The sequence below is a fragment of the Sylvia atricapilla genome, chromosome 2 (assembly GCF_009819655.1).
Source record: "Sylvia atricapilla isolate bSylAtr1 chromosome 2, bSylAtr1.pri, whole genome shotgun sequence".
Taxonomy (NCBI): Eukaryota; Metazoa; Chordata; class Aves; order Passeriformes; family Sylviidae; genus Sylvia; species Sylvia atricapilla.
Genome location: NC_089141.1, coordinates 13,379,608 through 13,406,793, shown reverse-complemented (window position 1 = coordinate 13,406,793; position 27,186 = coordinate 13,379,608). Strand labels below are relative to the sequence as shown.

Below are 27,186 nucleotides of genomic sequence, written 5' to 3'. Positions count from 1 at the left end.
AGCTGGAGGTGCCATGGAGCAGCACTTGGGCTGACAGGGGAAACCTCACCACATGAAACCCCATCATCTATGTAGACAGAAAGTCCCATCCTTAGCAGCCAGGACACTGAAGTGTTTTCTGCACCAGAGGAGTGGGGCCAGCCCAGCACTGCTAACAATGTGGGATCATTACACACCTGTGCTCTTGAAATGACAAAGCAAGGGAGCAATGGCACAACTACACTTACAGCTCGCCTACCATCAAAGGCTTTGCTCATCTGCCTGAAAGAACTCCCTTTTTCCCCACTCCTCTGAGATCACAGGAATAGCAGTGGCTTTGCAAGGCCTAACAGCAGAGCTAGAGGGGCTCTTTTCAAAATCCCAGAACTGCCAGTTTCAGTTCCTGTTGAAGCTCCAGAAGCATCTTTTCTGTCTTTTCTTCAAGTATCCATATGCAGGTGTCCAAAGGAGCTCACCTTGTGGTCTGAGGGGTTTCCAGGAGAACCTTGCCTCCCAATGTAGTATTAACATGATGGGCTGGGTGTGTTTATCTACCAGAGAGCTGTACCTGGCCACACAGTACATTCTCTGCTTCCTGTATGTCACCCTTTCACCCTCCTTAGGTTTGGGAAGAGCACTCTGGACAACACCACCCCACGTAGCCCTCAGTGTCACACAAGCACCACAAGATCAGAGCACGCTGTAGGCAGTGCTGAGGCTGTTGCTGCTGCTATCCTCCATTTGCACTACAGAATCGTGTCTTGGCTATCGTCACAGAAAGGCTAAGTTATATTTACTCTGAGCCAAACAAATTCCCTTCAAACAAAAGGCAGGAGCTGCAGTGAACTCCAGGGAAAGCCTGCAGGGTACACTGCTTTGATTAAACAGAGATGGCAGGAAGAGTTCTGAATGTACACAGTACATCTCACTTGTTTGTGCTCCGATTGTCAGTCTCAGTGTGAAAGCAACTCCCCCTTCAACACTGCCACTGAACGGCTTGATAAAGGATAGGCTCAGTACTGCAACATAGCAGCAGCTATCTTCCTTTTGCCTGACACTTTCCACACAAGAGAGCCTGCAGAACTCCCCTGCTAACTCTCAGGGACTTGGAGAACACCTCTCACCACTGAAATGTGGGTCTCAGTCGAGCTGGGAAGAGGTGACACTCTGGCAACACACTGCTGCCACCACTGACACGAGGTAAAGGAGGGTTTAAAGACAGCAGGGCCATGCCCAAGGGTCCTGAGAGCTGCCTTGTTAACACTGTACACAGTCGGGTCGAGGAAAGGGAATTTAATGAATAGCAACTTACAAAAGACCTTTTCTGAAAAGACCTTTTCTGCATTCATCCATGCAGAGAACTGTAGGAGACAGAAAGAAGAGAGAGGAAAAAAAAAGGATAATGGCACAAGGCAAAGACATCTCAGCACGGACCTGAAAGGCTACAGGAAAAGCTAGCAACTTCAAAAGGACCTTAACATCTTATTTCTAATCAAATGTATAATTCTACCAGTCTGAGTGCTCTGAGCTGAAGGGGCTCTCCCTGAAAAACCAGAGATGGACATTTCTGATCTAGAGGAAGAGGCCATGCTTGTCAGCCTACAGTGATGGGGGCAGGGGAGAGAGTGGGCAGTGACACAAACCAGCTAGTAAGGTCTGCCCCTGCAGAAAGTCAAAACCACAATAACGTAGAAAGACACATTATCTCACTTTTTTTTTTTTTTTTTTTTTTTTTTAAACTGGAATACTCACCTTATGGCAATGATTTTGCTCCAAATACTCCAAGAAGCCTGGTTACTCAGTCTTGGTAAAGCTACTAGGAAAGACACCCTCAGAGGGACTGGACACTGTGGATAACACACATGGGATCTCAGTATGAGGCACAGTTGATTCCAGCAGCCACACAGCAGAAAAGCTGCCTGGCTGAACTCTAGGAGCCTGCAAAAGGATAAAAAACACAGAGTAGACTGGATTCATCCTGATAACCACCATCCAAGGACTCTTACACAAAGGCACACTTGTTGCACAAGTAACAAAATGGAGACAAAATCCATCCTGGAAGCGTTTTCACGGAAACATGGAGCTATGTTTGGTGAGAACTTGAGGACCCATCCATCACCTGCCTTTTGGTTGAATAATGACCACAGCTCCCTGCTGGGACTCCTTCTCTCCTCCCCAGGCCATCACTAGAGGGAGCTGGCATTACCTCATTTCTCTCAGCCCCTACCTGTCTGCTCAATACTTGTATAAAAGTATCTTGCCTAATTCCCATGCCTTAGGTGAGCTGTGCTTTACCCTACAACAATAGTGAGAAACAAGCGCCTTCAGGTTTTTATTCTGAGATGGGTATCTCGAGTAGCTCAGATAAATTACATTCTTTAATTACCTGTTTCTCAAGTCGAGGGTAGCTATCCTGGGTGTTAACAATGAATCACTTAGTTGTTATCCTGAAAAATGAAAATGTTCCGCACAGTGGTCGCTTGTCTGCAGCTCCCAGACACTGAGCAGAATTTGTGTTATGATAGCAAGCAGCTGGAGAAAGAAGGCTAAACCATCTTTCTTTGAAAGAAAAACTGTCCCTTCTGCTTTGGCAAAGGGAATATAAATGTCTCTTTGGAGTCACTTCCTCATCAAAAATGCTTACTTTCCTTGCATGTTGCCTGAAGTCCTCATGATGAAAGGGGCTACAAAACATTTGTGTGTATGTGCACAGGGTGCCAACCTTGCAGGTGATTCTGCAGTGGGCACTGGGCTGGAGTTCTGCAGCCTGAGCTCTCAGCAGATGATTCAAGAGCACACTCTAACAATGTACCCCTGCTCTCCTCCAGAGAGACCAAAGCCCAAAAGACCACAGTCCTTTAGATGCAGAGAGACAAAGGCAAGAAAAGGCTTCTGAAGGGAAGCATGAAAAACAGAAGAGGTAAGGCAGAGGGAAGAAAACACAGATTAAATCAGCAAACAAGTTTCAGGACAGCAAAAGGATGTATACTGAACACCAGAGGGGAGGTTACAACTACTGCATTTGCATTCAGAACATGCATTTGGCTGTAACCACACACAGCTTTCATACATCCAGGCAGGTGCTAAGCAGCATGGATATTTTCTCCATTTACCACAGTTCTAGCACCCCAGCCATTGGATATCATGCCAGGGCCTTTGTAGAGCTGAAGTCAGCACAGAGGCAGCAAGAGCTACAAAGGCAATACCAGTCCCATCCTCTCAGACATCCCTGGATGCTCAGATGCCCAGTAAGTGATATGTTCATCCTGCCAGCCCTGCTGAAGGAGCTCTGAAGTTCCTCCTCGTTCTCTCTAGCTCCACCCTTCAGGAAACTTTTAGGGACTTAGTGTCTTTGGCACTCCTTACCATCCATTAAGTATGTCAAACCATTGCCAGGATCATACAAGCAAGGAACTAAGAGGGCATTAAACCAGGTTTAAGTTGCCAGGAAGAAACAGAACTTAGTGTCCATTTGTCTGCAGTTTCATCACTCACCTCTGACAACAACAGAGGTATGCTCAGACTAAGTCTGTGGTCTGGTCTAAGGCCCAGCCTTTCTACCCCCTTGGCAGAGGTGGAAGCAGACATTCTGTTATGCTTCTGGTACTTCACGGAATGCAACTCTGCTGCCAGGGAGAGGAGAACAGCTTGTGTCTATGGCAGCTCTTCTGAGGGATCTGGGAATCCACAGGGCCTGATATCCTCAGTAACCCAGGAATTCCCCTGGAGCTCTCAGCATCAGTCATCTGCTGGCTACAGCACCATGCCATTTTCCTCAGTAGCAGAAGGAGACCTCCAGCAAAGGGCTGTCTGGCTGAAGGCTACACATGTGGCATTTAAGGTGTATTTGCCTCACATAAAAATGAGCAGTAGCTTTTCCTTCAGTTGGCACATCCCACAGCTTCAATCAGTCACTGAAGACTCTCAAAACACCATTTGTCCTGATACCTGCTGTGCAGACCTCAGCCCCCTGCAGTCACAGAAGTGTGAGAAGTCCCACAGGAAAGGCTAAAGCCACACATTTCCTTGGAAATTTGCATGACTGGGCTTCATCTGACAAAGAGGAGGCAGGTCTTCTCATGCATCCTGCTTGACCAGGCAGCTTCAGCCCAGAGAGGGATTTTGGACTGGCCCTGACCTGTGCAGGGCAGTCAGCCAGAGCCACAGCAACACCACCAAGCCCTGTCAGAGAAAAAGGACAGCCAAGCGTGTTGCCTGAGTCTGGTGTTATGAAAGCAGCTGAACTCTCAGGCTCTGGCACAGAAGTGCTTTTCAGACTGCCCCCATGGCAGCAGGCCATACATACCTCTGCCAGCAGCTGGCTGAGCTGAGCCCATGGCAGGTACAAGGTGGTCTTAGAGACTTGACACTCACTCATTCACTGCAACACCCAGGCACTCAACTTGGCAGGAACTCCTTTCATTTCCAGACTTACATTTTTCAGCTTTCTTTCTTATGACAAAACCCTAGCACATTTACAAGAACCATATTAAGACCCAGGTCATCCCAGGGGAAGGGGGAGGCAAGTGAATTTCATAAAAGCAAATTCAAACTTACCTGTGAGCTGTAACCAGCACAGCTCGAGGCCAAGGACTGCTGTCCCACACACACACACCACACCTTGCTGCTGTACATGTGTGGGCTGGACACCTACAGCTGGCAGAGGCTCTGCTGAGGGACCATTTGTGATGTTCCTGGATCTCAGCTGATGGCTCCTGTTGCTTCTTAAGGATTTAGAGCTTGGTGCCACTTCCCAGCCTCCTGCAAGCACACTCTGCAGAGCACATCTTTCCATCTAGAAAGAAGCCAAAGGTACACACTTTGCTGTCACCTGGCCCACACTGCAGCCTGCTCAGAGAGAGCATACAACACTCTGAACACAAACTCACCTTGCCAAAGCCTGCCTTGGCCTCCCAAAACCACTGCTGCCTCAAACAACTTCCTGCTGGAAAGCAAGTGTGCTGGTTTTCACTGGAATAAAGTTCTTTTTCTTCACAGTAGCTAGCATGGGGCTGTGTTTTGGATTTGTGCTGGAAGCAGTGCTGATAATGCAAGGATGTTTTCCTTACTGCTGGGCACAGCTTGCACAGACCCAAGGCCTTTTCTGCCTCTCACCCCACCCTGGCAAGGGACATGGCCAGGACAGGTAACCCCAGCTGACCCCAGGGATATCCCAGAGCAGAGGGTGCTGTGCTGGGCACATAAAACTGGAAGGAAGAGGAAGGGAGATCATTCAGAGTGATGGAGTTTGTCTTCCCGAGTCACCGCTACGCGTGACAGAGTCTTGCTCTCCTGGGGATGGCTGAACACCTGCCTGCCCATGGGAAGCAGGGAATGAATGCTTTGCTTTGCTTGAGTGCATGGCTTGTGCTTTCCTTATTATACCATCTTTATCTCAACACATGTATTTTTTTCACTTTTACCCTTCCAATTCTCTCCTCTGTCACACTGGTGGGGGAATGAGTGAGTGGCTTAATGGGGCTTGGCTGCCAGCTGAGACTAAACCATGACAGCAAGTCACCTCCTTGCTGTATGTTTTGGGTCTCTTTGCATGGTTGTTGGGAGTAAAAAAACCATCCTAAATTCAGCCATTGGCAAAGAAAGCAGGACATTTTCTTCTTCACTACTGATTTTCCTCTTGGTTCCTTGGAAACAAGAAGACTCATGAAGGGGTCAAGGAAGACTCAACATCCAATGCCAGGTTTTACAGCAGATATTAAATATACACTCCCAACTGTGACTCCTGGCCTTAGCTAATCAAAATAAAACTCTCCCAACAAAAAGGCTGACTTACAGTGGGGTAGAAACACAATAGACTCAGAAAATAATTATGCTTCTCAATTCATCCCAGAAATGTAGGCAAATATTTAAAACTTACTGTAAAATAGAGCTCATGCTTATTTTACAGGGTAAACAGTACTGGAATCAGGACTGTGAAGTTCACATTTTATACCTTCAACAATAGTGTCTGCATGCATGCAGGGAACAAGGGGAACTGCCCATAGCTCAAACATCCAGACCCACAGCACAGACATAATCAAAAAGGCTCGCTCTTTATTTTAAACACAAAAAGAAACATTTTACACAGCATTGTTAGAACTATTCAGTACCTGCATTCCAGAATTGTGCCCAAAACTTTATTTTATAACTCTGAAATCAAAACAAAAGAAAGAAAAAATATCTTGCCCTTCTGCTGTATGATGTTCAAGGTTGCCCTGGATCGAAATTCCAAGTGCCTGGAGGAATTTACCAGCTTAACCAGGAGATGTGGCAATGCAAACAGAGGAAGATCAATGTGAGCCCTTAGGATACTTTGACAATACCACAGGTTGCAGCAGGGAGGATATGGATGCTTGTACTGCACCACAGGCAGATAACTCTTCTGATACTCTGCAGGTTTAATACACAACCAGATGCACACACACCTCCACTCACACAAACCCTGGTCACACACAAAATAATAATAATAATAAAACAATAATAATAAAAACATGAAAAGTGACCTTGATTTTTTTTTTTCCCTTAGAGAGAAGATTCACACTCTATTTTTAAAAAAGGGGATAATACAAAATTGGCACAAATAGAAGGAAACCTGGGGGCTAAGTCTAGCCCATCAGCTTCTAGCCTTCCAACTACAGCAAATACAGGGTGGAATGGGATGCAGCATTGCCTTCCAAAGGGCTGTCAGCAGTACAAGCTAGTGGCAAACTTCCTTCACTTGGAGTGACAAAGGTGGCTTGTTATGGGCCGTGAAGAAAGGTCAGCATTAGATAAGGACACAGGACCTTTCACTAGAGAAGAAGGGAGCCCTGACCAAAATAACCCTGAGTTTTTTCCAGCAGGGAGAAAGTGTGCTATATTGTGTTTGGGAAGAGCTGGAGGTTTCCTGCTCATCCATTCCCTAATTATTGCATTACAGTCATGATCCTCTCTCCCTAAAACTTAACCAAGGGCATAGATAGACAAGGAGTCAGTCTGCCAGGACAAAAAGCAACTGATGCTGTGCTTAGAACTTCACCACCACTTCCACCCCTCCCAAGATGCCCCAATGGCACAAGCCTTCTGAGAAGGCAGATGTTAATGCAGGAAAGAAGCTGCTAGATCAGCCAGCATCCCAAACATCTGAATAGTGTTTTGTAACATCCAGGAAAAAGCAAGATTTCACTACTGCAGAGACAGGAGAGGAAAAAAGTCTTGCTGTCAAAGTAGTGTCTGAGTGAATCCCTTCCTGAACTCCCTTCCTTTGGAAAGCATTGCTACAGATTTCTGGGCTTTCACAGTGGAAGCTAGAGACTGCTTCTGCCCTGTTCTTTAGGAAAGGCAGCTAAGTCTGCCTGCAACAGAGGCCTATTCAGAGCTCTTCCAGAAAGAAAACATCACACCAGAAAGAAAAGTTCCCATGTACCTTCAGGCCAAAGTCTTTCAGAGGTTCATAGGTCTGGGGGTCTCAGTTTTGGAATACTACATTAAAGGTTTCAAAGAGACAAATAACAACTTGCAATCTCCATCTCTGCAAATTAAGCCCATTTTGAAGATGTTTCATATTCCTCTTTAAAAAATCCCTGGACAGCTCTATGCATACAGATGTGACTGCATGCATGTTTACACGCAGGACACAGAGCAGCCTTCTGGAAAACCCCTTCACATCAGCCTCAGAAAAAAAGTCACAATTCAAGATAGAAAAAAACATCCACACTAAGGAAACTTACCACAAAAACCCTTCATAGCCCAGATACCAGACCTGCAGTTCCCCTGGAACACGGAAGTGGGATGAGCTATTAGAAAAGCAGATTGTCTAGGACATAACTAATGTCTTATCAGGCAACTGCACACCACAGCCACTACCTTCCATGGATGCTCTTTACCATCTTTTATCTCTAAAACCATGGTAAGGATTGAGCCCGGGCCTCATCTCTGCATTTCTCACCCCTCCTGACGCAAGCCAAACCACGGCTGTGACATCAGATGGTGGTGAAGTCCTACTTCCTCGTTTGTTTGTACACAGTATCTTTATTCTGACCTTTATTGCTTAGAACACCAGCTGTGCTGGGAAGACAGAACTGCCTGGCAAAGATGCTTCTCCCTTCTCAGGAGCCAGGTCAGTGTGTTTGGAAGACCAAAGCAGGACTTCTGTACTATAGCACCGAGGAATAGGTCTCAAGCCCATGGGGAAAGCCCCAGTGCAGGCCCATGCTCAAGACCAGGGCCGTTGGCACCTGAAGGATTCTTGCTGCCCTCTTGGGCTTCCTCTTATTCCTACCCTGAGCTGCACTGCAGCTACTGCAGATCTCAGATTCTGCTCAGAGGTTCGAGGGTTACCAGTGAGTGACTGGCAGAAGCAGCACTGAAGTCTGGTCTGTGCATTTGGTAATACATAGTTTACACGTCTCTAAACATGATCACTTGGCCAACTGCAGATGAAGATCCATCTCTTATTATTTTCGTAAGTCACACCATCACCCGGGGAGCAAGGTCTACAGCCTCCCTGCTGAGGCCAGCAGAAGGCTGAGCCTTGTCCCTAGATACCATGTGCCCCCCTGCCACCAGCAGAACAGGGTCTCAGGCACGATGTGAGCAGCTGTAGTGGGGAGAAGAGAAGGTGGAAGGGTGGGGGAGAAGGTGGCCATAGGCAGACATCCATCAAATGCTTGTCTGAGGATTGACTCTTCAGGGTTGCCAAGTTAGTCCTCACTTACCACAGCTAACAGCTTTGAGCACTGAAAATAAAAGGTTTATAAAAAGTGCTTCAAAGACCTCCACCAGGCAAGTCACATGTCAGGATTAACTGCAATCTCTTGAAAAGCCAGGGAAGAGAAGGCATGCTGACAACCATAAAACAATTCTTTGCCGGAACAGCCTCAAGGTGGTTCCAGCTCAGGAACCTTCCCCAGCCTTCAACCCAACACAGAGAAGTGTCTGAGATACCAAGGTGGAAAGAGAAAGGGAACGGGATGGTGTGATGGGGACAGAGGGGAAAGGTAGATTGGTTAATACAGTGAAAGTCTAACACTTTTACCATCCTCTTTCCCATTCATCATCCTGCCCACCTTGCTTTCATACAGGGACAACTTTCCAAAACCACAGTGAGGGGGGGGGGGGGGAACAATGAACAAACAAACAAAACATTAATGAATTTTGTCACAGGGCCCTGCTGAAAGAAGGCTCAACTGTTTGCACATTAGAAGGACATAATCCCTATGCAGAAAGTGCTGCTGGAAAAGGAGAACTCCCAAGTTGCTAAATACGGCCTGATTGTTCTCAGGACTCAACGTGTAACAAGGAGAAGTTTGAGGTCCAGGCTGAAATCAGAGAGCAAACACATTGTATTGTCTGGGCCTGTAAGCAAGTGTCCCAACACAATCCAAGAGCCCTGTGAGTCTCTCCCGAAATGCAAGTGTGTCCAGCCCCGTGCTCAGTCCATTTCCATCGACATTAGCCGGCGACGCTCTCGCCTCGTTTCCTGCACTTCCTTCTTGCAGCACCAACGGGAGCTGCAGTAGCCAATGAGGCAGGACAGGAGTCCAATGACAGTGGCCAGCCCGATGCCAATCAACAGGGGGTACTTGAAAGCATTCAGAACTGAAAAAGGAAGGCAGGGTTGTTAGATATCACAGAGAAATTCAGACAGCCTCTTTATTTCCTCTTGCCTGAAAAAGGAGAAAATTCCACATTATTCAGTCAGGGGCAGATTAATTATTTCAGAAAGAAATTAGAAGGACTAATTTTCCTTCTTGATTTCCATCTTTCCAGATTTGAAAAATTGGTCTTTTAGTCTTCTCCCTTTCCTCTTCACCCTAATTCTTCCTCTATAATTTCAAAGCCCTGGAGAGGCTGGAAGCACCAGAAGAGCCTTAGACTGAGACAGCAAAGTAGAGTTTATTCTAAGAGTTATCCTATCACACATTTCTCCAAACAAAAGCATTGGATTGTTTCCTCATCAGAGGCAGAGTGTGGCTGCATTCTTTTTAACCCATTTCAAAAAAGGAAGGAGTGGACTCCTTTATGCTTTGAATTATTAGAATTACTATATATTTACTCTGTCTAATCAACCTTCAAAGCTGGTGCCTAAACAAAAAAAATTGATTTTGAAGTACCTACTGCTCAGTTAAAAGGCAGTAAGAGCTGAAAGGAGTTTAGAAAGTGCAGTTATAATAGTTATCAGCACAGTGGAGAGAACAAAAGCTTCTTGTTTATTTCAAGTTCAAGGAACTTCCAAAAATGACCTCTCCTGGAAATATCAAGAAAGCAACTAGTTCAAAACCCCTCCTGCATTCATTTTCCTCCTTAGCTACATGCTGAATACAGTATCTAGTCTGCAACCTCCTCCTCATGAAGTCTAGCAACACTTGCAACTCTGGCTGGAAAGTAGACAAGGCATAAAGTGCAGGGAGCAACATGTCTTGTCATTAGAGAGGGAAGGAGGAGTCATAGCTCTGATTTTCTCTTCCCAGATTTGACCCTGTGACAAATGTGACTAATCCACACACCCCATCTGCAAACCAAGGCATCCTCCAGCAGGCAGCAGAAGGGTTAACGTTGGAGAGAATACTGTGCCCTTGACTGAAAGATGCCTCACCTATGGAAAATATCACCAAGAGGTGATCAGGAAAGAAAATGCTCCAGTCTTATATCTATCAACTGTTTAGGCAGAACAGATTATTCTACTCTGAAGAATCTTGAATCAGAAATTGCTAACCATAAAAAAAAGATGACAAAATCTAATGAGATTACCAGAGGCACCTTTAAAAGTAGTCATGGGGAGTGTTTGCCACAAAAAGACATAATAAGGTGTTAAAAACTAAATTGACAACACATGTTTCAGTCTCTTACCATCCATTTTCACAGACAGAAAGATGGGTTTGGCTTTGATGTCCGGCTCCCGCTGCCACACGCCAGTGGCAGATCGCACCCACGGGGTCACCACGCAGTAGTGGTTCCCAAAGTCATGGTCCTCGCAGCCGTGCACACGGAGCCGGAATTCCAGAGGGCTGATCCTCTCCAGGCTGAGGTCACTGCTCCCATTCCTCCTGCTCTGTGTCACAATCCCCCTCCGGTCCAGCGAGGCCAGCAAGATGGGCTCTCTGTCCAGGGCAAAGGAGCGCACGGCGAACCAGGAGACATCAAAGGACATATCATCTGTGTTTGTGGACAAAGAAGAATTCAGATGTGTTGGTGAGTCCTGAAAAGCATTTTCAGGACCGTTTCTCAGCAGAAAGGTTAATCTGTAAGCAACACAGCCAGCACTGGTCAGACAGCAGAGAGAAAACAAAAAAAGAAAACAGAAAGAAAAAAGATAGAGTCCCCTGAATATGTCCTTTCTAGGAAGATTCAAGCAGTAAACTGCCATGAAATGCACTGACAGGAAGAATGGAGATGTACAGAAAGGGTGACTTACCACAGGGATGACACAGAAGCGATTTCTTGCTTTTCTGCCTGCAATTCTGAAATTTGTATTTAACTAAGTTTTTACCAAGCAGGCCTAGCATCATAAGAAGTTCTGCTAGATTCTTCTAGCATCTAGAAGTTCTATGCTGCACCTATAATGAAAGGGTTTCACCTATAGTGAAATATAAATATTTGCTAGCAGAGAAAGATTTGCAAGTCACCGTCTTCATGGGGGCCTACACAACCCCAAGATCAGAAAGCTCCATCCTGAAGGCCCCTTCCTTATATTTAGACTTTGCCTAAATGGACACGGATTCTGCACAGTGCACAAAAAATTACCTGCAACAGTATAAAATATTCAGGAGCAAAGCCTGACCAGGCTGCGTTAATACCTTTTTCCCAGGGTTGTGGGTTACTGTGACACATCAGACATGATGCCTTGTACAGGTTTCACCACCGAAAGACACAGTCTATAATATGGATTTGCAGGAACTTACACTTTTAACACAGCTGACAGGTAGTCAGAGTCTGTCAGCACATCCAGCTCGCTGTGTGTTCGTGCAAGGTCCTATTGATCTCATTAGCAAATCTCAGTCCTAAGCCTGTTAGGCAGTTGTAGCTGAGTATCTGCTTTAAAAATCACCACTATTCTTTGCTATCATGAGCCCAGCAACACCTGTCAGAGTCTGAAACCTGCCATGACCTACAGCACAGACAGGAAAGCCTGCTCACTTGCTTCCTCACCGGTCTTCCTCCCCGGAACATGAGCAAACCGATGGGCCCAAATTGGAAACAGAAGTTACTATTTCTGTCCTGAGTTTGGAGTACTGGTACAGTGTGTGCACACCTAAGGCAGTCCCAGTGATTCTTGGCAATGTATCAAACCTCCATTTTCTATTATTAAGAGCTCTGAAAAATACAGTACTAGCAATCTGAAATTTAAAACTGATCTTTTGTCTGAGTTTGCTTTTCTCTTAGACTTTCACATTTGGCCTCTAGGCTAATGGAGTAACTGAAGCCCTAAGCCTGCTGTTATACTGAAATTGTTTATAGATCTAAGTGAAGATGATTTTTAAGTCTCTATCAGGCAAGCTAGCACTTTGGCAAAGAAGGGAACCTTCATATTTTAAAGTAAAGGGAAGTAAAGGGACAGCCTCAGCTCTTTTACTTGAAGTATATTATCAGTCGGTCCTGTGCGACGTTCCTCCTTACTGCAGAAAAAAACCAAACAAACCAGTGTTTGGGGTATAAATAACTCCCTCCTAAGGTGCACTGGTTTTACACACATTTACAGAAACGAAACAAAAATATGAGAAAGCACATGTTACTACCAGAGGCAGTGTCTGACCAAACTGTTTTGGGATACCAGCCAGTTTCCTGCCCTGTCTGCCACAGCCTGGTGTTCTGGGCAAAGCACAGAACCTCGGGAGAGCACCTGGCCTACTTTGCAGCCCTACTGCAGGAGCTAGTGTCCCAATCCTACATGGGGCTGAGCATGTAGGTCACATGGACCAGCAGCCCTCAGAGAAATCCCTCTTGCCTCCCATCCTACAAATGCTACTATCAGTTACTTGGCAAAGCACCCGGATCACTTCCCTTGAAACCAAAGTTAATAAAAATTACCATAAACACATGTTCAGTCAAAGAGACCAAACTTTGACCTCTGCTTTGTGCACTCATCCAAGTGTCTATGGGAAATAGGGCCTCTGCTGGAGAGAGCTCTGTTTATAGAAACCACTCTTCATCCCTGCTGTCTGTTTATGCCAAATACGGTAATAGCACTGGTCCACAGGCAGTCACGTTGGGAATGACCAATTCCTTCCAAAGATCCATGACGCTTGCTCCTGTGTTTGAGCATATGGACACCTTTCAGGCTAAGTCAAATTATACTTAACACACCACTGACCTTGCTGGAAAGGGTTGAGGCAATAAATTTAGGTGTTAAAAGATAATAATAATCTAGTCTTCAGATCCTCAGGCAGCTTTGAAGAATTCTTTCCTCTGCATCTCAGATAATTTGAGGTTCCCCTCCCTTCACATGAATACAGGCACTTGCTGTCATTTTGAAATATTTGAATCTATCTTCTGTAATTACAACATGGGACAACAGTATTATGCCAACATATTTTATTAGCCAGTATACAGTTTGCAATTAGTGACTCACTACAGACAGTCAGAGGGAGGACTTGGCTCTGAGTACTGTGTCACTATCCTCCTTGAAATAGCTTAATACAGCAAAATCATCTGATTCATATCTATATATCTCTGGGTTTCATGCAATAAAAACACAGGCACATTTAGCAAAGCCAGTGCATAAATCAGGTCCTCTCTAAATATCAGAGATGAACATGCCTAGCAGCTACCAAGTGATAATAAATATGTAGATTCACTGACATAAAACAGGTCATACATCTGGCATCTGCACCATTCCACACACCTTGCATCAATGTTGACGAGTCACTCTCCATTTCTGACCCAAATCCACAAAAACTCCACTTCAAGAACCACACTCACACTCAATAAAGGTTTCTTTTCCTGGTTCTTTCTGTGCCACAGTCAGTAACATGGAATACCTGGCCAAGGTGCCCCACAGCGAAGCATAATATCCCAGTGTCCACGAGGGCATCAAGAACCTCAGTGCCACCAGGACATGCAACCCTAAAGCAACAGGGAGCACTGGGAGCTGTACACTTCAGAGCTCTGTGAACAGAGTTAACAGTGGTGCTGTGCTTCCTCCCCTCCTCAGCCAGTGAGGATCATCAACATGTAAAGCACATCTTTACGCACATTTCGATTTGACACACAGGGCTAAGCTGTCTGGGTCTTAGCTACTTCCCTGACCAATCACTCCTCAAAAGAGGGAATCCTATTTCTAGACCAGCTTCTTAGGAACCATACACTTCCACTGCTTAGAATGGAGCTCTCTCAGCATCCTGTTACAGTGTTGAATCACAAATTTGAGACCCTTTTTGTTTACTACATTTAAATGAGGTTGAATAGGGCTTCCTAGAGAGCTGAGCAAACCACTTCAAGCCATGTAAGAGGTAAACAAGCTGGTTTTGTTAAATTCTCTGGAGTGCCCACTGGGTCTGTCTGGAGCAGATTAAAAAAAAACCCCACATCTCCTTTCAGACACAGTAAGTAATACTTTTAAATCCCTAAGCACATAGCCCAAGAATGGGTGATTTGGGAAGTCCAGAGAGATCATTTGTGAAAATGTGTATTCAACAGAAGTATCAGAAGCAGCTTTTATATCTTCAGGGCACAGAAGAACTACTATTCCCCACTGACACACACACATATTCCCCTCGTATCAATTCAAAACACCAACCACAGCTGCCAAGCCAAAGGAGCCCTTTTTTAGATGGAGCAGTTGCTGCCATGTACTGGGCTTAGTAACACACACTCGATTTCAGCAGGGTCTCAAAGAAGCAGAGGAAATTAAAGCATGTACCAGTCACACCAAAACCTTTTCTATCCTTTTGAAAATTTCCCAGAGGGTGGATACACACAAATACACACTGCAAGCATTGTGAGTTGCCTCTACCAGGAAAGGATTCAAACCATAAGTGATGCCTCTAGAATAAAAAAATTAAAAAAAAAAAAGAAGGATAAATCTAACTAACAAATGGCACTGACAAAGATAACTGGTCATTTAGGTTTTCTTCAGCTCCTTGGAAGTACTTCATTTTTCTAATTGTGTCTACAAAGAGGGGGAGAAGAGGTGGCACCTGACACCAGTGTACTACAGGAGGCATACATACTAATCCATGTGTGTGCCTGCAAAGTTGAGCCTCTGTGTGCACAAGAGCAGAGCTGGCTGGCATACCACATATGGTCAAAGGGTGTGCATTTAACAGGACACCTTATGAAACATCCTGCTCCTCCTTTGCTCACAAGGGATCCCACATCACCGCCCTGCAGCAGGTCTGACACAACAAGTACAAATGAAAGCCACCATGCCCCTCAGAAGGGAGTCAAATGCATTTGCTCTTTTCTCCTTTCTCATCACATGCCCAAATGGAATGACCATGTCTGTACTGCAGTGATCTGTTTTCTTCTAGAAGATGCTGATAACTCGTGCCCTGTTTCTCTAAATGCCAGGTGCAGGCTTTCCCTAACAGCGTGCTTCATGTCCCCAGTGGGATGAGAGAGCCCTGTTATTTTCACAGTCTAACGTTCGGCACTAATTTAAAAAGCAAGTCCTCCATTCCAGTTGTGAATTAAATTGTGATACTGACACAGCACAAAGACAGTTCAGAGATGGGATACAGAGAAATAAGGTTACCAGTGAGGAACTACATCTGTTTGCTACCGTACAAGCCCTTCAGCCCTTCCTCTAACCTGCTCCATTATCCTCCTCCAGCTCCCAAGGCCAAATACACAGATGGATGAGGGAAGTCTGCACACCCTGTATAAATTCCAGCTGTTCCCTGCAGCTCCTCTGCCAGTCTCACCCAGAGGACCAGCAAGGACTGTGTTTCATCACACAGCATGACTGGTTAGGCCCGAAATCCTGCTCATCCTGCAACTGGAGGCTCAGAGCATGGACTGAAAAGCCCCCTCAAAGCACACCACAGTGCCACATTTTACTCCACTCTAGGTTCACTTGTCTGTGCCTCATCTGCTCCATTACTGACTGAAAAAGAAACAAACAAACAAACAAACCACCAACACGAAAGAAACAAGATAAAAAACCACCACAGATGGTAATGTCATCCAAGATGACATTACTCAGCTATGGAACAGATGACAGTGGTGACATTTAAGACTCTGTTCTGGTTGCCCATGACTGCTGGAAACAGCATCATCTCCAGATGATCCAGAGATAATCTATCAACTCAACAGACACTCACGAATCCCTGTGAAGTCATCAAGCTAAAACTTAACTGGGCTGATGAGCAGCTCCTCAAAAGACACCACCTTTTTACTTCAACCCTTTTGATTGCCCTTTTACTGTCCATGTTCCTCCCAGTCTCAAGGTACCAAACAAACCCATCCCAAACCCAACTGCAGTAAAGCACTGACAGGAGAGCCCCACTGCTACTAAGTGGCCTCTTTTCACAGCGTGGGTAAGGCTGGAAGGGACCACTGGGACTCATCTGATCCAACCTCCCTGCTCCAGAGTTATCCTAGAGCACATGGCACAGGATTCTGTCCAGCAGGCTTTTGAATCTCTCCAGAGAAGGACCCTCCACAACACCTCTGAGCAATCTGTTCCAGAGTGTGGTTGCTGTCACAGTAAAGAAGTTCCTCCTCAAATTCAGGTGGAACTTGTTATGTTCCAGTTTTCAAGTTTTAAGTGAGTCAGGGATGCTGAGGCCTCTTTCACAAGGCAACGCCAAGCTTATTTAGGCTGTCGAACACCAGCAGAAGCAGCAGCTGCTCCCTGTCAGCAATTACTGCTTTGGAAAGGAAGGCAGCTGCTCTGGGTACTGCCTTACAACAATACCTGTAAGAGCTTGAGCACACCTCAACATGGAAGGGGCTTCCTGCTGAGCAGAAGCCACAAGACAGGCTGAGGTAGATGCACAGGCACACATCGCTGCTTGCTGTGCCCAATATCCGAGGTTATGACTCTTTTGACAACAATAAAGTTTACTCAGCTTTTCCTCCCTACCAAGCATTTCAATAAAACAATCTACAGACTTCTATCATGTTTTCACAGGCAGCACACGACTGTAATCTAGCAAATTGCTTCCCTGCCACGCTCAGATTTAATGTAGAACAGGCATCTTGTAATTTCAAAGTAATGGGCCTTTACTAAGCCTGGTACTTCATCTCATCAGCTACTACATCATAAGTAATATTTTCTGCACAGCACCTCTTTTGTAGTGGTTTATGTGCAGGCTTTTAAGTAAGGAATGAATCATGACAAATTTATATTTAGATATATTCAGAGATATTTATATTTACATATATATTCGTAGATTTATTTTAAAGAGATGCTTATATTCATAAACAAACTATATACATAGTGACTCAACTCGCTCCAAACTCAAATTTTGGGTATAAGAGAGAGTTACTCTCACAGCATTTTGATGAAAAGCAGCTCAGACAATGCTTGGCAAGCAGCTAGGTTTTGAGCAATTCTCTGAACTTTTTAGCTCCCCATAAAAATTTGGTTTTTGTGTCTGCTACCCTTCTCACAGGAACTAGGTACTGCTTTTCTTTCTTCCACATAAAAAAGGATGCTCATCTCTGAAGGCAATAAACATTCATTTTGATATTTAGGCTGCAGCAGTCAATTATTATGATTTTTAGATTTACCTTAAGCCTTAAATACACTCTGAAGTGAGAAGCTGACTGGTCAGGTGCCTAAGATTTCTTTACAGATGAGAATTTTCTTCTAAATGGTTTAGCCAAAGGACTCCCTTTCCATTTAAAGGGAATAGGAATAGTTTTCATGGCCCATCTGATGGTTGTAGATTGAGGTTGCCTGAAGTGGGGTCAGTTGGTGGGGAAAGCAGAGGGGGATTTGCTGGTAAGAACATTTTTCCCATTCCCCTCAGGAGGTAAAACGAAAAAAATTTGCTTTAAATTGAGGTATGTTAAAGCAAGCCCACTGCCCTGTTTTTAACTAGTTCTACAAAACTGATGGTTCTCAACTCTCCAGCCTCATTAAAAGGGCATAGGGTTGTAACTTCTGAAGGCAAATGAGTTACAAGTGAAATAATTTTGCTGAAATACCTGGCTCAAGTGGCATTCCTTCCATTGTGATGATGCACAGCAAGTCTGCCACCTCACCCTGGTAAATCGTTGGGCTGTCAGAATGCACCGAGACATTGAACACAGGACCTAGAAAAGAGTAAAAAATAAAAGTAAATTATTCATGACAGGCTTTACTTCACTGTCCAACACCTTTCCTGCACATTTTTGAAGTATTTTCTCCTAGTTTGTGGAGACAGAGCTCTGAAGGAGGGATAAGCAGCCATTTAAGCTTTTTGTAAAATAGTTTTTCAGTTTTAGCCATTTAATCCTGTACTAAGACAAAGCAACCAAACTATCGTGCCAACACAGAGGCTGCTGCCCAAATCTGCCTTCTGCTCTCCAGCACAAAAGGAGCTGGTCTTCCACTGGTGACTTCTTTAAGAGCATGGGAGTTCAGATCTTCAGGCTAATCCAGAATGAATCTTTTTGTTGAGGCTGTGAACAGGAATTCAAGTTAAAGCAAAACAATGTCTTAACAATACCAATGGTTTTGCAGTGGAACTGGAACAGACAATACAAACAGTGCATCTGATAATACTTTTCTGTGGGTTTTGCTTCAGGCTCTGCTACAGATAGCTTCTTCTGTACATGTCTCAAAGCCCAAGGGTTAGTAACTCCTTCAGCTGCAAAGTGGTGATATCAATGGAAACCATTAGGCTGTTTTGAAATACTCAGATACCATGACAACACTGTGATGTTTTAAAAGACTTCTGACATACATAGGTTAAAAAAACAAAACTTGCCCGAATTTTGACAACAGCTGGATTTCTAGTGCAAAAGTAACAAAATCACAACTCCTCAGATATGTCAGCATTGCTAATACTGTCGATTTCACAGGGCAGAATCTGAAGAATGTACCAAAATATTTCTGTGATTTCTCTAACTGAGGTGAAGGAGATTAGCAGAAGGAAAGCTGATCCCAATGGTGACCTCCAGGATGACTTTGGGGGAAAGAGCAAGGGAACCCAAAAAGAAACTTGAGACTCAGATTACGAACCCTTTTTACACTCCCTAGACTCCTATTATTACCTGGCTCACCTACTTCTGGCACAGCAGCAGCAACAAAAAGCAGAGAAGGGTGGCTTGGGAGGAAAGAAAAGCTGTTTATTTGTTCTTCTCCACTTTCACCTGCTACTCTTTTAGTACAAGAATGTTACATTTCAAATCCACTGAAGATCAGTGGCAAACTGCTTTTGATGAAGAGCACTTCAGAAAATCATCCAAAACAATCCACTTGTGCCTTGCCCTCTCAACAGGTTTCTGTGGAAAGCTACCCTGACAACTGTGTACCATGGGGTGAGCTACTACATCATTCCCAAACTGAGGTTCTGGAGAGAAACTTGGATGTACCATGAAGCTAGAGCTATAACTTTTGGTGCAACTTTTAGACTACAAGGATCTGACTCTTTTTGCTCAACAGATAATACGCAGCATACTAAGAAATTCATTCCAATTACAATGCAATAATTACTTTTCCAGCTTTCAAAGTCCCCCCTCCCCCAATCTCCTCTGCCTCAGAAGCAGTTGTACTTTTGTACACAATGGTGGTCTGCAGACATAATCTGAGAGTTTGACACCATTTTGACACTAGAAGATCTTTCTTAAAATTAACACTGCAAATTACCCCCCAAACATGGATAAAAGGGTGGTAGAGATGCAATAGAGGTTATACATGGATTACCAACCAAGAGTCCTGTGTGTTTATGCAAGAACACATTGAAGGAAACAAGCGACAAAGAATACTGAGATCAGCTGCTCAGGTAGTGACTTTCACGAGCACAGCCCTAACTTAAGCTCAGCATGATGGGATCCTTTTCCTAGATGAACAGAGATTAATCTGAATGTTTCCTCAGCATCTATCTAAACTGGTTTTGTGTGAATTCAATTTGTTTCCTGACATTCACACACACACCTCCCAAACTATATTCCCCTTGCAGCCTATTTGATTATTTGTCCTCAGATAAATCCAGACATTTTCCATCCTTTTATTCTAAGTTGGGCAGACAGAAGTTCAAGGTCCTAGGGGATTAAAGGCAGCATGGACCAGGGCACTCCAGCCAGCTATAAGCAGAAACGTCTCAAGCTGTGTGTGAACTCTCAAAGAAAAGAAACAAAGAGTCCATCAAAATGTGCTAGGAATGTCCCTGCATTCCCAGCACAGTCACTGCTGCAGTGATCAAAGGCAGAACAGTACCATAATAATCCTGATGCTGTCCATAGCTCAGAGTCTATCCTGTAGCACGTGAGGTGACATCACATCAGGAATACAGGACCTGCTCTACTCCAGCAAATAGGCTGGATGCTGTGAGGGGTTGAGCAAGAGAGATGAACTGCATGATTCCAAGTCTGTCAGGCTAAGGATGGGCTACCTTATCCCTGCCCTGGCAGATTAAACAAGGAAAGACAGAGGGCACACAGGATTTTTCAGGCATTATTTCTAGGCTGGAAGTCCAGGTACCTCCTGAATTGAACAGACACTGCCTTCAAACCCTGGCAAACCAACAAACCCCTAATGTGGAGTGGAGTCAGAGCATTCCTGGCTGCTGGATGCCACAAGGGTAAAAGCTCAGTTGGTCACTTGGCCAGGGAATGATGTGGATCATGGAAACCCAGCACTCCCAACATACTCCCCCCGACTTGGTGACTCCTTTGGGTCACCAAGCACTTCTCCACCAGGCCTCCCCCATGAAGAGTCAAAACCTCCTGGCTGGAAGGCTCCAAGGCATCAGCTGCATTAGCATTTCAGGATCATGCTTCCCCTTGGTAAGGCACAAACAGCTCTTTCCTTTTAGTTATTTCCCTAGCAGGTAACATCTCACCTATAGTTATTTCTCTAGCAGGTAACAACTCTTGCAAATTACCATCTCTACCTCCAGGGAGAAATCACTGTCCTGTGCTAGAACTGGCTATCAATAAAGAGTCAAGAGATGTGTTGAGGGTTGTGCTCTTCCCTCTTCAGATGAAGAGGGAAAACATTTAATTGTTTTTTTTTAAACCTAAGCAAGATCAATTACACTGAAAGTTCCTCAGTTCAGTCTCAAAAACTGTGTGGCTGCAATTTCCTAGAGCTCTGTGTCTTCTTTGGGTGTATCTCAGGCCTTCTACCCACATGACCCATGCCCTGGGCCTCAGGCTGCCCTCAGGTACGAAAGGACAGAAAAAAGCACCTTCAGAGATTTTTCCTCCCCCCTTAAAAAACCTGAAAAGGCAGGAGGCTGTCTGAGTGCCCCATTCCCTCACCCAGTGTTCAAGAGGCCCTGGATCTGGACCACACCAAGCAAGGCTCAGAACACAAAAACCAAGTACTTTTCTTAAGTCTTTGCCCTCCAAGACAAAATGAACAAACAAACAAAAATACAGCCCCACACATGCACACACAAGAAACCGAGGCTAAACATCTCAATGCCAAGGTTACAGATACAGGCTTGTGGTAAAACAGGCAGCTCCCAGCAGACACTGATGACACTGGCTCAAGCACTTGTCAGTGGAAGGGTTGGGGAGGTGGCAGGAACTCTCTCCTTCAGTGAGATGTAAGCCCATGTTACATCAACACCGAGAAAAACAAGAGCTCTACAGACAGCAGATGATGTGGCTTTGGCCATCTTGCCACCTGCATTTAACAGTTTGAAATACTGTTATTGGCACCTACTGGCCACTGGGGAGAATAAACAAACCAGAGTTTAGTTTCAATTGCAGGGCTGACAGATCAAGCATGACCTGTAAAACTCATCAAGAACAAAGCAAAGTTAAATGCTGAAGAGCTGTTCATGAGCTTGAAAGCTGAGAAATAACTGGATTTTAATAACTTCAGATTTGAAGATAAGTGTCATTCCCTCAGACAATTTGGAAGCCGAAGAGCACAGATTTACAAAACAAAGCAGCATTCCCAAATCTAAGAGCTGAGCATCATAAATTGCCATATTCTGCTGAGACCTTTGATTTAAAATAAGCCAAAATATCTGTTCCTCACTATAAGTAAGGCCTTATATAAGCTTAGATAAAATCCCTAAAAGAAGTTTTCTTCTTTATTGAAGTAATAACAAAGTCATATTAATAATCATCTGCAGTCAGGATAGTAAGAGTTTTCAGAGCATTTCTTGACTCTTGAACACTTAAAAAACAGAAAGTGAAGAAATTGAGGTTAGAAGTTTACTAGTACAAATCCAGAAGTGCTTGAAGAGAAACTAGGTTCCAGAATCAGGATTTGTTCTGTGTACCTTTCTCTGAATGTTCTTTTATGTTTGATCTCAATGCTCAAACTGTTGATTTCATGTCACCAGGAAGGCAGCTCCAGGAGTCAGACCCTATAGTGATACAGTTTTCAGCTAAGAAATGCTATGCTAATTCTTCTACATATAAAAATAAAAGGAAAAAGTGTTTGTAAGCTGAACTAAGATTTGTTTATTACTTTGTGCTCAATCAGATTCACACTGAAGAGGCTGTAGGGTGGAAAAGAGGCATTCAAGTTGATAGAGTTAATTTACTCAACTTAAGTATTTACAAGTTAGAGACAAATTCTGAGCCCTCTTCACCTGATGTCACCCCATTTTCTCCCTGCTTTCCTTCCCTGCTCAGTAATCCACTTTAAGTCTGCAAGAAAAATGTGAAAAGGAAAGAGAATAACCGAGAGCCAGTTAAAATCCAGCTCTGTAACAGAAGAGGTCCTAATTATCTAGGGTCCTAGGTGATGTTTTGTCTTCTTTGATTGTCATTTTACACTATACTTCTCTGCAAAAATAAAGCATTGTCTCCCCAAAGACACAAGCCAGCTTTATTTCCCAGCCAAGTAGAGAAGAGAAAGGTTAAGTAATCTGATGATAACAGAGACCTAGGGCAGACTGTTCCCCCCAGGAAGCCCGTGCCCAGTCCATTACTGACCATGGGGGCTGGAATTCCTGCATGCAGCTTCCCTGCTTCCAATCACACAGCACCACAGACCACAAAGGGGGAAACAACTGAGGCAACTCACGAGTTCTGCATTGTCCAAAATATTACTCATCTCTGCCCTGGCACCAAATCATTCACTCTTCAACTGAGAATTCCATGACCTGCTTTTCTCCAGATCATAAGCTTCTTCACCTTCACTTTTCCAGACCCATGTCCTTTCCCAGCTTCTTCATGAAGCTGTTCCCTAACAAGCTTTGCCCCAAGCCTCATAATGGCTGTTACTGGAAGAAGCCCTCAGTAGTTAAGTCTGTGGTTTCTACTTCCAGCTACAAATTAATGCATACAGGCACAAAGGCACACAATGACAAAGCACGTTCCTGCCCATTAACAGTGGCTGGAAAATACCAGCCTTTCTTGCCAAAGAGTTTCTGCTGCACTGCTTTTCATTCATTTCCGTGATTAAGCTTTCTTTCCTTTAAGAATCTTTCTGCTCGCCTTTCTTGAAATTGAGTATCTCTTGGGGTCATTGCAGGGCATCGTTTCATTTTAATTGCAAGTTCAACATCAATACTCAGCTCATATTTCAGCAGCTCTTGGTTTATCTCAGCTCCCTCCAAACTGAATGATAATACATTGCTGTGCAATGAGCTCACATGCAGATGTAATCCAGAGCTGAAGATTTCATTGAGATATTTCCCTTACAAGTTCTCTTTTATTTTTGCCTCTCCAGAACTTTCTACCCTCTGCTGAATGGCACAGAGCGGAGACAGCTCAGAGCACAGCCAAGCTCCAAATTGTTCTCTCTCATAACACACTTCTCAACATGAGATTAAAAGCTTCCTTCTCCCTGCTTCCTTCCAAAGAAAGGAAAATAATTCACTTCTGTGGAAATCCATGAGAGTGTGTAGCAGGCAAAGACATTCTAAACACTAACCTGGGTTGCCCAGTTTATGGTGAAAGGGTTTGAAAATTAAAGGACAAATGCCAAAACAGAGCTTTTGAAGCTGTCTTCATACACTGGCTTGAGAAGAACAGCAAGAGACAGAAGACAGGCATGTTCCAGGCTGAAAGAAAGGCTCAACCAATAGCTTGGGAGGAGAGGATGCACTGGAGCAGAAACAGTGCAATGAAATTAAGAGAACATTTCAAGACACGCACTGGCAGCTGCTCTTGTTCCTCACATCACTGGGCAACCTTTTAAAAAAAAGACATGGCAGAACCTCTCTGTCCTACGCTGGGAAGACAAACAAAAAAGCACTGAGGAATATTAAATTCTTCATATAGGACAGCTTCCTCTGCTCCCCAGATAAGCTTATTTTGCTTACAGCAGCTGGACATACAAAAGGCATTCATTTTATGAAACTGGTCTAGTGACCCATGTTATCCATGAAGTCATACCAGAAGATTCACAAGATCCTCTCTGGTCTTAAAATATACTCAGCAGAGAACTATCTGCCGTTGACTGTTTGAAAACCAATGGCCTAATAGGCTTCTCCTCACCAAACTCCCCCATTCTCACTTTCAGTTCATATGGTCCAGAGGACAAAATCCACATTTCCTTTTTTTTAGTTCAGGTCGTTTCAAACAAATGCCTTTACATTAATATCGCAGATCCTTAAGCAAACAGAACAAATACGTCCCTCTGCAATAGCAAGTGGAGAAAGAAGAGGAGATGTCTGCTTGCAGCCAGCAAGTTCTGCCTTGAATGGAAAGAATCTGAGCAAGACATTTTCCACAGATGTTCATGGAAAAACATTTCAGAGCCCTGCCACATTTCAAGCCTATTGTGGCAGGAAACACTGAAGTTTCACGTGTGCAGTCCCCAGCTCATATATGAAAAGCTCACAGGCCCCTGCCACTCAGAGAGATCACATTGCACAATGTGTATGCATGCTTAAAAACCCCTCTTTGAAACATCACTCAGCTCAGAGAGATCTAGGAGAGAGTCGAATCGGAGAGAAGGATTTCCAGTCCCAGCAAGCCTCACCATCCCCCATCAAAGGGGAATCAATAAAAACAACTGAGAAAGAAATTCCTCCTAGGACTAAAAGCTTCACATAAAACCCTTTAAGGGCTTCCTTTTGCTGAAAATGCTGCTTCCTTATTGATCCCTTCCCCACTCCAACAGCCACGGTGGAAGCTGAAAATGCCGCCCAAGCCCAGGACTTCAAAGTATGGAGAAGACTGGAATACATCCTATTTTTCAAAATTACACTGCTGTACTATATTCCCTCCAGCAGTTATAGGTAAGTTGTCTTTCTGGTATTCTTTGAAAAATCAGTGCAACTGACTCCTCAACAGTTTTCCAATCAGGGACAAACACTCATAAGGTACCACACCCCACCCTCCATACAGCTCAAGATTTACTACACTGGTGCTCCCCAGCTTTTTTGCCCCCCCCCCCCCCCCCCCCCCTTTTTTCTTCCCAGTTGTCTGGAAAGCCGCACGTCCCTCTTCTTCCCTGCACTCTTCTGTTAGTATCTTCCCTTCAATTTTGGGGAAATTCTCCCTAGAAACAACTAGCTCCCTCAGCAGTTCTGCCTCTCACCATGCCCATTAGGGAAATTCTGGCACCAATTTTTTTTTTTTTTTTTGAAGAACAAGTTTGACAGCTGCTTGTGCCACAGGATGCAAGAGAAGGGTGTGATATCTGAGCTGTGCTTTCATAGCTGCTCCACCACTTTGCTATTTACCTCTGGCTCCCTGACTCAGTCTGCCTCAAAGACAGGAGACTTCAGCACACAAAACCAAAGTAACACACCCACAAACCATCTTCTGTCTTGTATACTTAATTCCAGATGATTTCCCAAATAATAACTCCACGGTTAGTCCATTCTAACTGTACTCATCACATGTTCTCATCGTGCCCAGAGGTGAATATCCAGCAGGGATATCTGAGTAACAGCTGAAGGACACGAAGTTCATCCACCAATTAAAGAAAATTGCAGGTATTTCAAGACAGATTTTGCTACATGCCAAGATTATTTTGGGAAACAGCACTCCAGCAAATTGTGCCAGGGATCTCATTTCTTCATTCTCTTGTAAAGAATGAAAGGCTGACAGGGCTTCAGGACCATCCCTCCCCCTGCTCCAGCCCTGCTACTGGAATTCACACATTCCCAGGGCACTTCTACACACTGCCTCCCTTTCTTCACTCCACGCTCCAGAAATCCTATCTGGGTGAAGGGGCTGGGAGGAGAGGCTGACAGCAAAAAGAAGTCAAGACTACAACACGCACGCTTCCCTCCCTTGCATTGCTCACAGGTTTCCCTCTGAACCCTGGGTGTCAAAGCATCCCAACAAACTTTTTGGATGGGAGTTCAAAGTGACACAAGAGAAGCAATGTTGGGAGAGGCACCAACCAACCACTTTTGAGCAGGGAAGTCTCCACATAAGAGCTTGGAGGGGAAGGGTTTGGGGCAGATTTTATTCTTGCTGGTTTCTTTTATCATCCCCTTTGCAAATACTATCTCCCACTGTGTCTGACCCAGATATGAGGAGTAATAAGGCTAAAACTGCAGCCCACTAAACCATCTTGAAAAATTACCTAAAACTGAAAGAAGCTGAGTCAATGTCCTCTGTCTGGCCATATTAGATCAAAGCTATATCTCAACGCCTCCTACAAAGTGACACCCTCATTGCCAGGCTGTCCTCCTATAATCAGCCCTTGTCCTTTTCCCAGTGTGCCTTATGAGCAAGTTCAGATCTTAGGAACCACATCATCTAGAATAATTACCTTAGACTGTGGATGCAATCAGAAGTCAGGCTGCTCTTGCCTAGACACAAACACATCTTCTAGATACACTACAGCCCGTTACTACCAGCAAAATATGAGCACGAGAACCCAACCAGGTCAAAACCCCACCTGCTCAAAACCCCACCAGCTTTGTTTATCAAATCATGAGAGGGACAAACTCTTCACTCATACATGCACCAGTGTTATAAAAACAGTTCCCACTGTACTTTCCAACAATATAACATGACAGAAGTCAGCGGGTTAACATCCATCTCTGATGATCCAAATCAATGCCATCCATCTCTCCCTCCCCCCAACATTATATTAGGACAGGCACATTTCTATGGAAAAGTCTCAACAGGCAGACTTTGTTACAGCTGAAGGTAAGGGTTTCAGTAAGCAACTGAGGAACAGGATGTCCTCCTGGGTACTGAAATTCATCCCAATTTGGGGAGCTTTGTAGTTCAGCCACTAGGGACCTCTAAGGT

The 27,186-nt window shown here is 44.5% G+C and overlaps 1 protein-coding gene across 1 annotated transcript in view; it reads right to left on the bottom strand.

The window, feature by feature from the left end:
- Window positions 1–6,011: 6,011 nt before the first annotated feature.
- Window positions 6,012–27,186, bottom strand: part of PTGFRN (prostaglandin F2 receptor inhibitor) — a 62,651-nt gene continuing 41,476 nt past the window's right edge. Inside the window, exons 8-10 of the mRNA XM_066338334.1 lie at window positions 18,055–18,162; window positions 10,810–11,115; window positions 6,012–9,558 (exon numbers count right to left, since the gene is read on the bottom strand). Of these exons, the coding sequence (XP_066194431.1) occupies window positions 9,392–9,558; window positions 10,810–11,115; window positions 18,055–18,162 (581 nt within the window). The 3' untranslated portion in view covers window positions 6,012–9,391. The remainder of the gene's footprint in view (window positions 9,559–10,809; window positions 11,116–18,054; window positions 18,163–27,186) is intronic.